Raw genomic sequence first — 17,629 nt, forward strand, 5'->3', positions numbered from 1 at the left:
TACTACAATTGAAAAGAGTGGCCTACATGCGGGAGCCTCATACTCTCTGCTCCGTATGTTTCGTCCGCAATTGCGTCGAGCTTGCTTTCAAATTCATTGGCTCTACTCTACTTATTACTACAAAAAAAATACTGGAAAAGAATTCGTCTTAGTTTAGCTGTTTGCTCATTGTACGAGTAATTGAGTAAACGAGTTATCTGTATTTTGATACCAATGGCAGCATTGGGTGGCTTTTACATTGGTTGCTTAATTTGAGATTATCTTAATTAGCTGAACTAATTTGATGACTCATTTCAGATTTGGATTTTGTTTTGACCATTCAGTCAATCTTATTTCTATCTTAATACCGCAAATTGGACCAAGAAATTGAATAGAAATAAATAAGTAACCATGGATCGAAGCCGAGCCAACAAAACAAGAGACTACAGTTCTGAATTGACGACCATCAAAGACTTCCTGAGCAACTATTACACCGACGACCCGGAACATGGAGGAAAATGCTTCAAGTACCTTCAAAAGTTGAAGCAGGTTGCACAGCGTGATCTGGTTGCAATTCACATTGACCTGGATGATGTTATTGACTCGGATCCGGATCTCGGTGAGAAGATCCAGTTGAATGTCCCGAGATACCAAGGAATGTTCTGCAGTGCTGTAGACGACGTTCTCGTGGAACTCCAGGGTACCCAAATAGTTAAGAAGGACGCTTTGGATGTGTTCATTGACCATCGGTTGCGTCACGAAGCAAAAGTTGAAGCTGGACAACTTCAGAGCAAAGATCCGAGAAAGGTATTTCCCCCAGAGTTGCTGAGAAGATATGATCTCTTCTTCAAAGCCCCGTCTGCTCAAAAGGCAAAGCCTATTCGTGAGGTCAAAGCCAGCACCATCGGGAAGTTTGTGACCGTGAAAGGTGTTGTTTTGCGAAGTACTGAGGTGAAACCAAGGTTGGATGTTGCAACGTATACGTGCGACAAATGCGGTGCAGAGGCGTTTCAACCGGTGATGTCACAGTCGTTCATGCCGCTAATTTTCTGTCCCAGTACCGAGTGCAAAAGCCAGAGCAGTGGAGGTAAGTTGCTTCTCCAGTCGCGGGGCTCAAAGTTCATCAAGTTCCAGGAGGTTAGAATCCAAGAAAGGAGCGAACTAGTGCCAGTTGGACAGGTTCCCAGGACGATCCAAGTGATGATTTCGGGTGAGAACACGAGGGTTGTTGGACCTGGTGACAATGTGGTGATTTCTGGAGTGTTGCTGCCTCAGAGGCAGACTGGCTTCAGGCAGATGCTGGCAGGACTACTGGCTGATACGTATTTGGAAGCTCATCATTTGCAACAGGTGTGTACCACTGTTCATCAAAATTATCAATGCAATGGAAATGGCCAGTTTTATGGCTGCTTTACTTAAAACGAACATCAGCGTATTATGTGATACTAGAATATTAGACCGAAAAGCCATATAAGACTACGATTTAGCTTTATCCATCACAGCTTTAGCGATGAATCCTTTACTTGGAGTCCTGAACTTTTCATGTCCCAAAAACCAAGTTCACATTTTGTCACTTGATTAAAGGTATCGAAGCTGATGGTCTCTGGCGAGGAAGAGGCGGCTGCTCAGCCAATGACAGAGGAGGAAGCAGATGTGTTGAGAGAGGATAACTTCTATGAGAAGCTTGCATGCAGCATTGCTCCTGAGATCTATGGTCATGAGGATGTTAAGAAAGCTCTGTTGCTTCTATTGGTCGGAGGAATTGACAACACGCCTAAAGGTAATTTTGCTTCCTAGTAATAGCTCAAATCCCTTTACGAATTTACTTCGCGTTATTGACATACTACATGATTCTCTTTCTTGTGGGAAGAAAAAATGTGTACAAAAAATTGCGAGTATATTCAAGTATATTGTGAACTTGTAAATTGTGTTTGGGAGTCAGTGTTAGATGTGATTAATTTCAGGATTCAATTTTGAGCTTGTTATCTCATTTTAGGCATGAAGATTCGTGGGAACATCAACATCTGTCTGATGGGAGATCCGGGTGTTGCCAAGTCACAACTGCTTTCCTACATTGCCAGATTGGCTCCTAGATCACAGTATACAACTGGACGAGGATCTTCTGCCGTGGGTCTGACCGCGGCTGTCATGAAGGATCCAGTCACTAACGAAATGATTTTGGAAGGTTGGTGGCATGATCATTACCTCAACTTTGCTATTTGCAATGTGTTATGTTGGTCATCAGTTGAGGGTTAATTTTTTTTGGTTTAGAAGTCTTATTATGATATTGTGTGATTTTTAAGGTTGCTTTAATAGTGGTTTGTAGGTTTTTGGTCATTAATAAGAAGTTTATACCATTTTGCTGGTTTTTCAGCTATTTTGCTGAGTTTTAGGCGAATTTTAGCAATTTTTTGCGTTTTGTCTTGTTATATTGCTTTATATGGGCTTTGAATAGACGCATGTTAGTTACTGAGTCTTTAGATACCAAGTGATTACATTTTCTTAGGTTTTAAACAATTTTTTTGCTAAGAAAAATGATAATAAACTGAAACATTTTTAATTATTCTTAATTTTTTTTTGCTGTTTTTCGCTTTTCTTTCTAAACTTAGAGAAGTTTCTTAGCCTATTCGGTTTTCCTATTGTTTTGGAAGTTTTTCAGTTTTCTTTTTGCTCCATTTAACGTTTTTTGGCTCTATGTGCTCTTGTGAAATCAAAACTCTTTTTTTTAAGATTTCTTTCAAGTTGTTTTTAAATGCTTTGTGTTCTTCAAATTTTTATAGCATTTGGGGATGCCTATTGTCCAATTTAGTTGTTTTTGATGCGTGTTGATGAGTTTGATTTCAGTTTTAAGTCTTTATTAAAGATAAATAAGTAATTTTTTATGAAGATTTCCGCGAATTTTGGTGATTTTTTTTGAATTTTTGCTGAAATCTTCTGATTCTGCTTTTTGCTACTTTTTTGTATTCCAACTTTTGATAGCAACTTTTTTAGAGGTTTTGATGTATAAACCTCTAAAAAAGTTGTTTACTGATGAATATATTTAGAGCACTTTTCAATGACAGATATTACTAACTTTTCTTAACTTTTTTTAATCAATTTTTTTGGAGTGATTTTCGAAGCTGGAAATGAAACGCTTATAAAAATTTTGAATGATTTTGGCGCTGAAAAAATTTGAAGAGTGGAGCGAAAAGAGAGTGGTTATTGTTCATTCCGCTGTTTTTGAGCGAGCGAGAAACTGATCTCTGAAAAAAAGTTTCTCTAAGCGAGCGAATTTTTTTTTTCACGTGCGGCTTTTAAATGCAGTTTTTTCCAACTTTGATGGTTATGAAGTTTGATTATGAAATTGTATTAGTTTTAGGCTAGTTATGATAGAAATTGAAGTGTTCAAGTAGTTAATTTGAGTTTATTTCTAATTTGGAGGATTTTGATCAGTTTTGCTGATTTTTAGACAAAATTTAATGGTTTTTGCCTGTTTTCTTGTTTTAATGCTTCAATAGGAATCGAATAGAAGCTTGTTACTTAAGATATTTTGGTTACCAATTGACTAGAAATCTCTTGGTATCAATTACTTTTGGAAAGTTTCGTAGAAAAATTGAGAAATTTTGAACCCTTTTTCTTATTTTTTTGGAGTTTTTCTCTTTTTTTAAATCTGAGACAAGTTTCTTAGCCTATTATGACTTGTCCATTGTTTTGCGAACTTTTCTTTGCTCTAAGTGCAAAGGAGCTTTACTCGGTTTTATGCTTGCTTGTACTATTAAAAAGACTCATTAAGTTCTTCTAGTTTTTTTTTGTTCAATTTGTGTTCGAGTGCCGTTTCTATTCTTCCTTATTTTTATGGCATTTGTGGAGGTGCAGGGTTCAGAATAGTTGTTCTATATATTAAGTTACAGGTATGGGCAATTTTATCTTTCGAGTCGTTTCCGGAATCCTTCTGGCTATGGTTTTACAGGAAGTAGATTTGTTCACGCGGCATTTTGACCTAAAAGCGAAAGTGAGAAAAGCTGTCTCGGTGAACAAATTTTCGCTAAGCGAGAGAAGTTTTCTGATCATGCGCTGCGTTTAGTGAATGACTATTTGACTTCGAAAAGCAGTTTTTGACTGAATTGCACATATAGATAACCGTTTTTATCCGTTTTTCCGTCTAAGTGGCCCAATTTTTCTGCTTTTAATTTGGTGTCTTTTCTGCTTTTAATTTGGAAATAAATTTTATTCGATATTATATTGAAATGTCAACCCCGGAAATTGATACCACAGTGTTTTGCAAAGCATGAAAATGCGTATCAAGTTGAAAATTGGCAATAATTCTTGATTTTTTAGTTAATTTTTGGCTATTTTTTATATTAATTTCTTCATTTTTGGATCTTTTAACCGTCTTTTTGTCAAAAATCAGTAAATATGGCAACTTCTCTTTGATAATTCCTATACTCATTGCCTCTTTCTACCTTGATGTAATTTTGTTTCGTAAAATTGTACATATGCTAGTCCGATTTTGGTAGTTTTTTCCGATTTTCGTCAATTTTTCGTGTGTTTTGGTTGCTAGAAATAGTTTTTTGTGCAACACGAGCGACTTTAATTTCGTTTCAATAAAAATTAAATCATTTATTGGCGTTAAGTTTTGAAAAAACAGTTAAAACTTTTCATAAATGCAGTCTTAACTTAAAAGTTCTTTGACCATTTTTTTGCAAAATCTTTCAATGTTTCGTATTTATGAATTCTGCTTTTTCTTATTTTTTGAGGATAAGGAAGAAAAAGCAGAATTCTCTCCAGGAGGATAGATCTTTGTATCGGATGACTAATTATCTTTTCTATGTCGTGAATGCTGAACAATGAAAATGAATTCGTTTTTCTTGTATTTTTTAAATCGATTTTTAACTTTCAAAAATCAAGAATGTCTTTTTGTTACGGTGTTCCTTACATTGTGGCCATATTTACATTCTAGTTAGTATCATTCTAGTTATGTCCTGGCACCTACATTTATTTTCGGTATATGATTTTTTTAGTAGTAAGAAATGAATGATTTCAGCTTTCTTAGATTTTCGTCATTTCTTTGATTTGCAGTTGATTTCATTCAACTTAAGGCAGTACTGAGAGTTTGATAGAAAACCTTTTCCAAAATGTCCACTTATGACTAATTACTACAGCTTTCTTCCGGCCTTGGTATTAATTTAAACGATTTTTTGCCTTTGAATATTCTGCTGCTTATGTCTTTTCTATGATCAATTTTTTTTTATTTTGTATGAAATCAAACCATTTCAAATTTTTCATTTTGTAGTTATTGGCTTTCATGTCTTTGGAAATAAATTTTTTTCGATAAAAACAAGTATTACATAATCTTGCTTTTTCTTTTTAGTCTAATTGTTACCTAGTTTCATTAGTGAGAGGTCACATAATACATTTCAAGGGAAGGTGTCAAAAGGGATTGGTGTCACAAAATCTAATGTTTTAAAAGAATTCGTTATGACTCCACTGGCTTCCACACGGGTTTTTCACAAAAAAAAGTAAATTATTTTTTTTTTCATATTTGACGTTCTTTTTGTAGACGTAAGACATATTCTGGATAGTTGCAGGTCTCAAGGTCTGCCTTTGGAGGAATGGACGAACCATTTCAAATTTTTCATTTTGTAGTTATTGGCTTTCATGTCTTTGGAAATAAATTTTTTTCGATAAAAACAAGTATTACATAATCTTGCTTTTTCTTTTTAGTCTAATTGTTACCTAGTTTCATTAGTGAGAGGTCACATAATACATTTCAAGGGAAGGTGTCAAAAGGGATTGGTGTCACAAAATCTAATGTTTTAAAAGAATTCGTTATGACTCCACTGGCTTCCACACGGGTTTTTCACAAAAAAAAGTAAATTATTTTTTTTTCATATTTGACGTTCTTTTTGTAGACGTAAGACATATTCTGGATAGTTGCAGGTCTCAAGGTCTGCCTTTGGAGGAATGGACGAACCATTTCAAATTTTTCATTTTGTAGTTATTGGCTTTCATGTCTTTGGAAATAAATTTTTTTCGATAAAAACAAGTATTACATAATCTTGCTTTTTCTTTTTAGTCTAATTGTTACCTAGTTTCATTAGTGAGAGGTCACATAATACATTTCAAGGGAAGGTGTCAAAAGGGATTGGTGTCACAAAATCTAATGTTTTAAAAGAATTCGTTATGACTCCACTGGCTTCCACACGGGTTTTTCACAAAAAAAAGTAAATTATTTTTTTTTCATATTTGACGTTCTTTTTGTAGACGTAAGACATATTCTGGATAGTTGCAGGTCTCAAGGGCTGCCTTTGGAAGAATGGACGAACCTATTCAAATTTTTCATTTTGTAATTAATGACTTTTATGTCTTTGGAAATAAATTTTTTTCGAAAAAAAAAAACAAGTATTACATAATTTTGCATTTTTCTTTTTTGTCTAATTGTTGCTTATTTTCAATAATGAGCGGCCACATAATACATTATTGGTGTTCGACGAAGGTGCAATCGAACATATTTTGGGGGCCAAAGTATCGCTTTACGGCTTCCAAAGCATTTTCTGGCAAGTTTTACTTGATTTTTAGTTTGTTGTCTATTTGCTGTTCTTTTTGTAACTGCATTAAAAATTGAATACCAAGAGTTCTTAATTCCCTTCTATAGAAGCATGAGTAATTGTTAACCTATGGGATATTTTAATTGATTCCTAATGGTTTTCATTACTTTGAAATTAATTTTTTAAAAATTCAGCGATTTTTCAACTTTAAAGTTTGTTCATTTTTGTCTAATTGTTACCAAGCTTTATTATGAACTGGTGAATAACCAATTTTTTCTGGTGAGTTACAAGTTATTTTGTTTATTTTCAGTTTTATCTGACGCTATTTTGACTTCGTTATTAAGTTTTGTTTTTTAAAATGGACATAAATTTTTTGATGTAATTAATGTTTGTTGTTGTTGTTTGATTTTGCCGTTCGTCTTCGCTCGCTTTCTTAATATCGGCTTATCCCATCAATCTAATGCATCATTTTTTACTCCACTGAGTTATTTGCTTTGGAGGCTATCTTTTCTTTCATACACCAGTTTTTTTTTGAAAAATACTTGAATTTTTTGTGTTTTTCCATCTGTTCCTCATTTGGTCGACAATTATGCTAAAATTGTGGATGAGCGGGGTCGGAACCTTATATGCGATCGCATATTACTGAGCCGCCTTGTTGTTCTTAATGTTAATATTTCCGTAAATTGACCTTTTCGTTTTATTTTTTAATTCTTATGATCTTTTAATGGTCACCTTCAGCTTTTTAATTTGTGCGCATTAGTAGCCGTTTTGTTACATTGATTTATATTAAATTTGTATGCGATTGTTTGTTTGAATCGCTTCATTTTTATTTAGCAGCTTCTGGTTTTGGTGACTTTTACAAAGCTTGTTTGAGAAAAAGTGAGTTCGATTGTCTGTTTTGTTGGTGTGTTTTCTTCTCTGCGCTATGACTCTTGCTGACCTCATTTTTAGCGAAGCTGTCGTAGGGTCAAGTTTGCGTCAAATTTTTGAATATTAGCTCAAAACATCACAGAATAATCAGGGGGAAGATAATCCTTTATAATCCTTAGAACATTTCTATTCTATTTTACTCCAATTGGAAGATGAGATGAATTCAGGATTTTTTACTTCAAACAGGTACAGGTTCTGGAACTTAGCTAAGCCGATGTCATTTTATAAAATAAGAGTTATTTTATTTGTCATTCGTGTGCCGATTTTCAATCTACCTTTTAACATCAGCTGTCAATGAGAATTGCTGCATACATTTTTTTACCATCGCAGGTACGAAATAATACTTGTTTTCTTTAGTGTTCTAGCCCTTTAAACATGGCGGTTTGGTACGCGGCAATTTGTCATTTTTCAATTAATGTACTACAATTGAAAAGAGTGGCCTACATGCGGGAGCCTCATACTCTCTGCTCCGTATGTTTCGTCCGCAATTGCGTCGAGCTTGCTTTCAAATTCATTGGCTCTACTCTACTTATTACTACAAAAAAAATACTGGAAAAGAATTCGTCTTAGTTTAGCTGTTTGCTCATTGTACGAGTAATTGAGTAAACGAGTTATCTGTATTTTGATACCAATGGCAGCATTGGGTGGCTTTTACATTGGTTGCTTAATTTGAGATTATCTTAATTAGCTGAACTAATTTGATGACTCATTTCAGATTTGGATTTTGTTTTGACCATTCAGTCAATCTTATTTCTATCTTAATACCGCAAATTGGACCAAGAAATTGAATAGAAATAAATAAGTAACCATGGATCGAAGCCGAGCCAACAAAACAAGAGACTACAGTTCTGAATTGACGACCATCAAAGACTTCCTGAGCAACTATTACACCGACGACCCGGAACATGGAGGAAAATGCTTCAAGTACCTTCAAAAGTTGAAGCAGGTTGCACAGCGTGATCTGGTTGCAATTCACATTGACCTGGATGATGTTATTGACTCGGATCCGGATCTCGGTGAGAAGATCCAGTTGAATGTCCCGAGATACCAAGGAATGTTCTGCAGTGCTGTAGACGACGTTCTCGTGGAACTCCAGGGTACCCAAATAGTTAAGAAGGACGCTTTGGATGTGTTCATTGACCATCGGTTGCGTCACGAAGCAAAAGTTGAAGCTGGACAACTTCAGAGCAAAGATCCGAGAAAGGTATTTCCCCCAGAGTTGCTGAGAAGATATGATCTCTTCTTCAAAGCCCCGTCTGCTCAAAAGGCAAAGCCTATTCGTGAGGTCAAAGCCAGCACCATCGGGAAGTTTGTGACCGTGAAAGGTGTTGTTTTGCGAAGTACTGAGGTGAAACCAAGGTTGGATGTTGCAACGTATACGTGCGACAAATGCGGTGCAGAGGCGTTTCAACCGGTGATGTCACAGTCGTTCATGCCGCTAATTTTCTGTCCCAGTACCGAGTGCAAAAGCCAGAGCAGTGGAGGTAAGTTGCTTCTCCAGTCGCGGGGCTCAAAGTTCATCAAGTTCCAGGAGGTTAGAATCCAAGAAAGGAGCGAACTAGTGCCAGTTGGACAGGTTCCCAGGACGATCCAAGTGATGATTTCGGGTGAGAACACGAGGGTTGTTGGACCTGGTGACAATGTGGTGATTTCTGGAGTGTTGCTGCCTCAGAGGCAGACTGGCTTCAGGCAGATGCTGGCAGGACTACTGGCTGATACGTATTTGGAAGCTCATCATTTGCAACAGGTGTGTACCCCTGTTCATCAAAATTATCAATGCAATGGAAATGGCCAGTTTTATGGCTGCTTTACTTAAAACGAACATCAGCGTATTATGTGATACTAGAATATTAGACCGAAAAGCCATATAAGACTACGATTTAGCTTTATCCATCACAGCTTTAGCGATGAATCCTTTACTTGGAGTCCTGAACTTTTCATGTCCCAAAAACCAAGTTCACATTTTGTCACTTGATTAAAGGTATCGAAGCTGATGGTCTCTGGCGAGGAAGAGGCGGCTGCTCAGCCAATGACAGAGGAGGAAGCAGATGTGTTGAGAGAGGATAACTTCTATGAGAAGCTTGCATGCAGCATTGCTCCTGAGATCTATGGTCATGAGGATGTTAAGAAAGCTCTGTTGCTTCTATTGGTCGGAGGAATTGACAACACGCCTAAAGGTAATTTTGCTTCCTAGTAATAGCTCAAATCCCTTTACGAATTTACTTCGCGTTATTGACATACTACATGATTCTCTTTCTTGTGGGAAGAAAAAATGTGTACAAAAAATTGCGAGTATATTCAAGTATATTGTGAACTTGTAAATTGTGTTTGGGAGTCAGTGTTAGATGTGATTAATTTCAGGATTCAATTTTGAGCTTGTTATCTCATTTTAGGCATGAAGATTCGTGGGAACATCAACATCTGTCTGATGGGAGATCCGGGTGTTGCCAAGTCACAACTGCTTTCCTACATTGCCAGATTGGCTCCTAGATCACAGTATACAACTGGACGAGGATCTTCTGCCGTGGGTCTGACCGCGGCTGTCATGAAGGATCCAGTCACTAACGAAATGATTTTGGAAGGTTGGTGGCATGATCATTACCTCAACTTTGCTATTTGCAATGTGTTATGTTGGTCATCAGTTGAGGGTTAATTTTTTTTGGTTTAGAAGTCTTATTATGATATTGTGTGATTTTTAAGGTTGCTTTAATAGTGGTTTGTAGGTTTTTGGTCATTAATAAGAAGTTTATACCATTTTGCTGGTTTTTCAGCTATTTTGCTGAGTTTTAGGCGAATTTTAGCAATTTTTTGCGTTTTGTCTTGTTATATTGCTTTATATGGGCTTTGAATAGACGCATGTTAGTTACTGAGTCTTTAGATACCAAGTGATTACATTTTCTTAGGTTTTAAACAATTTTTTTGCTAAGAAAAATGATAATAAACTGAAACATTTTTAATTATTCTTAATTTTTTTTTGCTGTTTTTCGCTTTTCTTTCTAAACTTAGAGAAGTTTCTTAGCCTATTCGGTTTTCCTATTGTTTTGGAAGTTTTTCAGTTTTCTTTTTGCTCCATTTAACGTTTTTTGGCTCTATGTGCTCTTGTGAAATCAAAACTCTTTTTTTTAAGATTTCTTTCAAGTTGTTTTTAAATGCTTTGTGTTCTTCAAATTTTTATAGCATTTGGGGATGCCTATTGTCCAATTTAGTTGTTTTTGATGCGTGTTGATGAGTTTGATTTCAGTTTTAAGTCTTTATTAAAGATAAATAAGTAATTTTTTATGAAGATTTCCGCGAATTTTGGTGATTTTTTTTGAATTTTTGCTGAAATCTTCTGATTCTGCTTTTTGCTACTTTTTTGTATTCCAACTTTTGATAGCAACTTTTTTAGAGGTTTTGATGTATAAACCTCTAAAAAAGTTGTTTACTGATGAATATATTTAGAGCACTTTTCAATGACAGATATTACTAACTTTTCTTAACTTTTTTTAATCAATTTTTTTGGAGTGATTTTCGAAGCTGGAAATGAAACGCTTATAAAAATTTTGAATGATTTTGGCGCTGAAAAAATTTGAAGAGTGGAGCGAAAAGAGAGTGGTTATTGTTCATTCCGCTGTTTTTGAGCGAGCGAGAAACTGATCTCTGAAAAAAAGTTTCTCTAAGCGAGCGAATTTTTTTTTTCACGTGCGGCTTTTAAATGCAGTTTTTTCCAACTTTGATGGTTATGAAGTTTGATTATGAAATTGTATTAGTTTTAGGCTAGTTATGATAGAAATTGAAGTGTTCAAGTAGTTAATTTGAGTTTACTTCTAATTTGGAGGATTTTGATCAGTTTTGCTGATTTTTAGACAAAATTTAATGGTTTTTGCCTGTTTTCTTGTTTTAATGCTTCAATAGGAATCGAATAGAAGCTTGTTACTTAAGATATTTTGGTTACCAATTGACTAGAAATCTCTTGGTATCAATTACTTTTGGAAAGTTTCGTAGAAAAATTGAGAAATTTTGAACCCTTTTTCTTATTTTTTTGGAGTTTTTCTCTTTTTTTAAATCTGAGACAAGTTTCTTAGCCTATTATGACTTGTCCATTGTTTTGCGAACTTTTCTTTGCTCTAAGTGCAAAGGAGCTTTACTCGGTTTTATGCTTGCTTGTACTATTAAAAAGACTCATTAAGTTCTTCTAGTTTTTTTTTGTTCAATTTGTGTTCGAGTGCCGTTTCTATTCTTCCTTATTTTTATGGCATTTGTGGAGGTGCAGGGTTCAGAATAGTTGTTCTATATATTAAGTTACAGGTATGGGCAATTTTATCTTTCGAGTCGTTTCCGGAATCCTTCTGGCTATGGTTTTACAGGAAGTAGATTTGTTCACGCGGCATTTTGACCTAAAAGCGAAAGTGAGAAAAGCTGTCTCGGTGAACAAATTTTCGCTAAGCGAGAGAAGTTTTCTGATCATGCGCTGCGTTTAGTGAATGACTATTTGACTTCGAAAAGCAGTTTTTGACTGAATTGCACATATAGATAACCGTTTTTATCCGTTTTTCCGTCTAAGTGGCCCAATTTTTCTGCTTTTAATTTGGTGTCTTTTCTGCTTTTAATTTGGAAATAAATTTTATTCGATATTATATTGAAATGTCAACCCCGGAAATTGATACCACAGTGTTTTGCAAAGCATGAAAATGCGTATCAAGTTGAAAATTGGCAATAATTCTTGATTTTTTAGTTAATTTTTGGCTATTTTTTATATTAATTTCTTCATTTTTGGATCTTTTAACCGTCTTTTTGTCAAAAATCAGTAAATATGGCAACTTCTCTTTGATAATTCCTATACTCATTGCCTCTTTCTACCTTGATGTAATTTTGTTTCGTAAAATTGTACATATGCTAGTCCGATTTTGGTAGTTTTTTCCGATTTTCGTCAATTTTTCGTGTGTTTTGGTTGCTAGAAATAGTTTTTTGTGCAACACGAGCGACTTTAATTTCGTTTCAATAAAAATTAAATCATTTATTGGCGTTAAGTTTTGAAAAAACAGTTAAAACTTTTCATAAATGCAGTCTTAACTTAAAAGTTCTTTGACCATTTTTTTGCAAAATCTTTCAATGTTTCGTATTTATGAATTCTGCTTTTTCTTATTTTTTGAGGATAAGGAAGAAAAAGCAGAATTCTCTCCAGGAGGATAGATCTTTGTATCGGATGACTAATTATCTTTTCTATGTCGTGAATGCTGAACAATGAAAATGAATTCGTTTTTCTTGTATTTTTTAAATCGATTTTTAACTTTCAAAAATCAAGAATGTCTTTTTGTTACGGTGTTCCTTACATTGTGGCCATATTTACATTCTAGTTAGTATCATTCTAGTTATGTCCTGGCACCTACATTTATTTTCGGTATATGATTTTTTTAGTAGTAAGAAATGAATGATTTCAGCTTTCTTAGATTTTCGTCATTTCTTTGATTTGCAGTTGATTTCATTCAACTTAAGGCAGTACTGAGAGTTTGATAGAAAACCTTTTCCAAAATGTCCACTTATGACTAATTACTACAGCTTTCTTCCGGCCTTGGTATTAATTTAAACGATTTTTTGCCTTTGAATATTCTGCTGCTTATGTCTTTTCTATGATCAATTTTTTTTTATTTTGTATGAAATCATGTTGTCTAGCTTATGTAAAACAAGGAACAGGTGTGTGTTGTTTTTTGTCTGAATCGCAGTGATTAGAAGTGTAATTATAGGTGTTTTCTGATTCTTAATTTTTTGAAAAGATTTAACTTAGTTTCTAAGATTATTATCGGCCGTTTGCTTTAAAGATCTTTTTCAGATTAGAATCATTAGTTATTTGAGGGCTATTGATAACCTTGTCAGCTTTTTCAGACTATCAGGTTTTTGACCACCTTAAATGTTTTGGATTTTTTAACGTTGCCAAACGTTTTCAATAATATTAAATTTTGCTGCATTTTGTTTCTCTTGTTGACAGTGGTTTAAGTTTCACCAATTTTTAGAGCAGACCTGGAAAGGCAGTGGATCAATGGTTTAATACAAAATTTAGTGGCTTCCGTTGCAATTACGGTTTTGTTAGTGAAGTTCGGACGCTTCGAGTCGCTTCCGGAATTCTTCCGGCTATGTTTTTTATTTCGTCGTCACAATTTTTGTTACGACCATATGACGTCACAACCACTACAAATCTGCTTTTTGTTCATTCGTTCATGCAATTTCAACTGAAGTGCGTGCGTGACGTCATTTTTCGCTCTTAGTGGAGCGAGTTTTTTTGTTCATTTGCGGGATTAAATTTTTGGTCACACTTGACTTACCTCACTCAAAAAAATGACTTTCTCACTTTGAATTTGACTTTTTATTTTCTTTAATTCAAAGAGATAAGGTCAAATGGGTGTGTGTCACTCTAAATGAAGGTTATTAGAAAGCAGCTAATAAAGGCAGCATAAACTTGTTCAGATTTTTAATCAAAATATAACGTATCAGCCTTCAATGAAAAGAGTTTTTTTGTCTGTCTTTTTTACTGTTTTTTTGAGACTGCAGATCTACGAATCTATTGCGGCTATTTTCTGGCAATCTGCCAGCTATGTTTACACATTGGCTACTCACGTCATTATTATGCATGAAAAAGACGTCTTTTAAAGCTTAGGCACTGAATTGTTGCAAATCATGCAATTAGATGTTCTTTGTTACGGGATCTATGTATTTGTCGTCTATGTATTTGTTACGGAATTCTTGTGTAACTATTGGCCGACAGCCTTCTGTGTACCTCAGTTTTTTTCGGAAGTGTTTACTGAATAATTGTTTTTTGCTAGGTGGAGCTTTGATTCTTGCCGACCAAGGAGTGTGTTGTATTGACGAGTTCGACAAAATGATGGATTCGGATCGAACTGCAATCCATGAAGTGATGGAACAGCAGACTGTCTCCATTGCCAAAGCAGGCATCATGACAACTCTCAATGCTCGGGTTTCAATTTTGGCAGCTGCTAATCCCGCCTACGGTCGTTACAATCCCCGAAAATCGATTGAACAGAACGTTCAACTTCCAGCTGCTCTGCTCTCGCGATTTGATTTGCTGTGGTTGATTCAAGATAAGCCTGATACTGAAAATGATCACGCGTTAGCACAGCATATTACGTACGTTCATCAAAATAAAACGCACCCTCCCCTCCATTTTACACCTATTGATTCCACCACAATGCGAAGGTACATCCAGTTAGCAAAAAGCAAGAACCCGACTGTTCCAAAACATCTCACCGATTATATTGCAGCAGGCTATATTGAAATGAGAAGGAATTCACGCGATAAAAAGGTCGACAGCCTATTTGTGTCGGCTAGAACTCTCCTCGCTGTCGTTCGTCTTTCAACGGCGCTTGCTCGATTGCGATTGGGTGACGAAGTAACGCGAGACGACGTTAACGAAGCTATGCGATTGATTGAGATGTCGAAGGATTCTCTCTTAGGAGACGAGGAAATTGCCCAAATGGGTAAAGGTAATAAAAAGGATAAGATTTTCAATATTATCCGAGATTTGCTTAATGACTACACAAAGTCTGGATCTGGTGACGGTGATGACGAAGATGCGGATTTGGGATCTCTGAAAGTCGATAAGTCCCTTGCTCAGGATCGCCTAAGAGCTAGCGGGTTTAACGAACAGGAAATTCAGGACGTTTTGAACGAATATGAAAACAATGGTGTCATCATGATCCGACGCGGCTATATTATTTTCTGCGATTAATGACGCCAGAAATTCAATCGTATTTTAAAATTTACTCTTCGCTGAACCTGAAGCGGAAATACAGTGATGCAATGTTACAGTGCAATAGTACTTGTGATTTTTGTAGTTGTTTTTGTTGCTTATTTGAACCTCTTTTGTCATTGAAGAATTTTGAAGTTTGGATTTGAATTCAAACTGCTATCTTTGTGCTTCAGTGCAAGTGCCTTCAGTTTTTAAACCATTTTAACTTATTATAATTGAACAGAAAACTTAAATAATGGTAAAACATGGGTTATGTCATCTCGGCTGATTTGTTTGTGAATGCTAAAACCTTTCCATGTCATGACCGAATATTCTTTGTCAACTTGTTATTTGAGATTTATATTGATTGGATTTGATGGAGGCTTAATTTAAAAGCAAAGAGTTGAGGTCACATTCTTGTCTGCAATGTTTGTTTAATATTAAGTGAGTGTTGTTTGTTTGCCTGCAATTAACAGTTAATAAATGTTTTGGTCTCCTTTTTTGTGAAGGCGTAATGAGAAGAATTTTAGAAATTGGGAATGACATTATCTAACCAGGGTTAAAGCAAACTTCAACGGCTTGTTTTCAATGTCTTGTGATCTGCAGACTTTGTCATTATTAAGATTCTGCTCAAATAGGTAGATGAATAGATAATTCGCGCTTGCGTGTTTCATCTGGAACTGGTTTAAATTTGACCCGAACTCTGAATTTTTATCTCCAGGGTGCTTGATTTAAGTTGAGCGTTTTGCGTTGCCCGTGAGAATCATTGGTTCTGAAATAAACTGTTTCAGGAACCGCTGTTTTTTAATAGCCGTAAAGCGATAGCTGGGGCTATTATTGGGCTTCTCTTGGTTTTTAACAATCCAAAGAATTTGAATTGTATTGCGGAGCTGTCTTTTTTTTAAGTTCTGTTCACACATTTTCATGATTTTTGGAGCTGTCAAATTGGAGTTGTGATTTCGACCACGCCGAAACAGGAAATGGAGCGAGTAGCGTTGCGGCGTAAAATTTCTTTGCTCTAATTTTAAAGTAGAGTGAGCAAACAGTGTTTGAACAAAATTTGGCTTTCTCGCTAGTGATTTTTTTTCATATGCGGCAAGGAATTTCACTTTGGTTTTTACTGTTTTTTTTCAATTTTTTGGGTCGGATTTTTTTCTAACTGGTTTTCTTAATCCATTCATAGTTCATTCTAGGCCTATTTTTTGTTAGAATTAGATCTAAATATCTCGCTATTGATTTTTTGTTCTCGCTAGCGGCATTTTGACATTGATTTCTGTTTTTACCTGATTTTTTTAGAAATGGTTTTCCGAATTCACTCATAGTCCGTTCTAGGTCTAGTTTTTTGTTTAGTCAATGAAATTTCCTTGATTTGTACGTCAGGACTAGTCCTGCCTTGCTTTTTTTTATTTCGTTGTCAAGATTTTTGTTACGACCATATGACGTCACAAGCACTTCATCTGCTTTTTGTTTATTCGTTAATGCAATTTCAACTGAATTGCGTGCGTGACGTAATTTTTCACTCTTAGTGGAGCGAGTTTTTGTTCATTCGTGTGATCAAAATATTTGGTCACACGTGACTTACCTACCTCACTCTGAAAAATGACTTCCTGACTCTCAAATTGACTTTTGGAATTTAATTCAGAGATAAGGTCAGGTGAGTGTGTGTTACTCTAATTGAAGGTTAATTAAGAGCAGCTAATAGAAGCAGCAATAAGTTATTAAGGCTAATAATCAAAATATGAATAGGTAAAATCTCAGCTTCTAATGAAAAAATGATATTCGTCGCTTTCTTTTACTATTTTTTAAGATTGCAGAGCTACGAAGCTTTTGTGGCTATTTTCTGGCAATCTACCAGCTTTTTTTAAATTATGGGTGTTTTATAGCCGCCGTCAGCCTCTCAACAGCTGTTATTTGGGAAGTCTCTTTTTACAATTCAAAGAATTTGAATTTTATTGGGGTCACGCCGAAACAGGAAGTGGAGCAAAAAAGCGAGTGGTTTTGCGGCGTGAAATTTTTTAGCTGCAATTTTAAAGTAGAGTGAGAAAACGGGTTTTGAACCAAAATTCGCTTGCTGGCTAGTGTTTTTTGCGCCCATGCGGCAATTCCACGTTGGCTTTTACTGGTTTTTTTTTTCAATTTTTTGGATCCGATTTTTCTCTGAATCGTTTTCCCAGTACCTTCATATCCATTCTAGGCCTAATTTTTTTGTTTGAACCAAATTTCCCTTCCTTGCTATTGTTTTTTGTTCATATGCGGCATTTTGCCATTGATTTTGTTATTTTTTGGTCAGATTTTTTTTGAAATGGTTTTCTCAATTAGTTCCAGTCCGTTCTATGTCTTGTTTTTATGGTTTTTTTCAATGAAATTTCTTTGAATTATACTCCAGCGCTTGTACTGCTGTTTTTTTTAATTCCCGTTACCTTTTGATCATCTTTTTCGTTTTACGTATGGCACGATTTTCACGTTTGACTTC

At 35.3% G+C, this 17,629-nt stretch overlaps 2 protein-coding genes across 2 annotated transcripts in view; both read left to right on the forward strand.

Moving 5' to 3' along the window:
- The window catches only part of LOC142344852 (methylmalonic aciduria type A protein, mitochondrial-like), a 42,792-nt gene that overhangs the window by 18,669 nt on the left and 6,494 nt on the right, over positions 1-17,629 (forward strand). The window lies entirely within an intron of this gene.
- Positions 269-15,655, forward strand: LOC142344305 (DNA replication licensing factor mcm7-like). Its single transcript, XM_075395893.1, has 7 exons — positions 269-1,329; positions 1,564-1,759; positions 1,976-2,164; positions 8,240-9,183; positions 9,418-9,613; positions 9,830-10,018; positions 14,234-15,655. The coding sequence occupies exons 1-7, from the start codon at positions 391-393 to the stop codon at positions 15,154-15,156; spliced, it is 3,576 nt and encodes a 1,191-aa protein (XP_075252008.1). The 5' UTR covers positions 269-390; the 3' UTR covers positions 15,157-15,655.

The sequence above is a fragment of the Convolutriloba macropyga genome, chromosome 8 (genome assembly GCF_964194025.1).
Source record: "Convolutriloba macropyga chromosome 8, txConMacr16.3, whole genome shotgun sequence".
NCBI lineage: Eukaryota > Metazoa > Xenacoelomorpha > Acoela > Convolutidae > Convolutriloba > Convolutriloba macropyga.

What these genes read in the sequence shown, in the direction of transcription:
- LOC142344305 (XM_075395893.1), top strand. Translation starts at nt 391, where the DNA reads ATGGATCGAAGCCGAGCCAACAAAACAAGAGACTACAGTTCTGAATTG. An exon ending in AAGCTCATCATTTGCAACAG is followed by an intron (nt 1,330 to 1,563) that starts GTGTGTACCACT and finishes ACTTGATTAAAG; the next exon opens with GTATCGAAGCTGATGGTCTC. An exon ending in AATTGACAACACGCCTAAAG is followed by an intron (nt 9,614 to 9,829) that starts GTAATTTTGCTT and finishes ATCTCATTTTAG; the next exon opens with GCATGAAGATTCGTGGGAAC.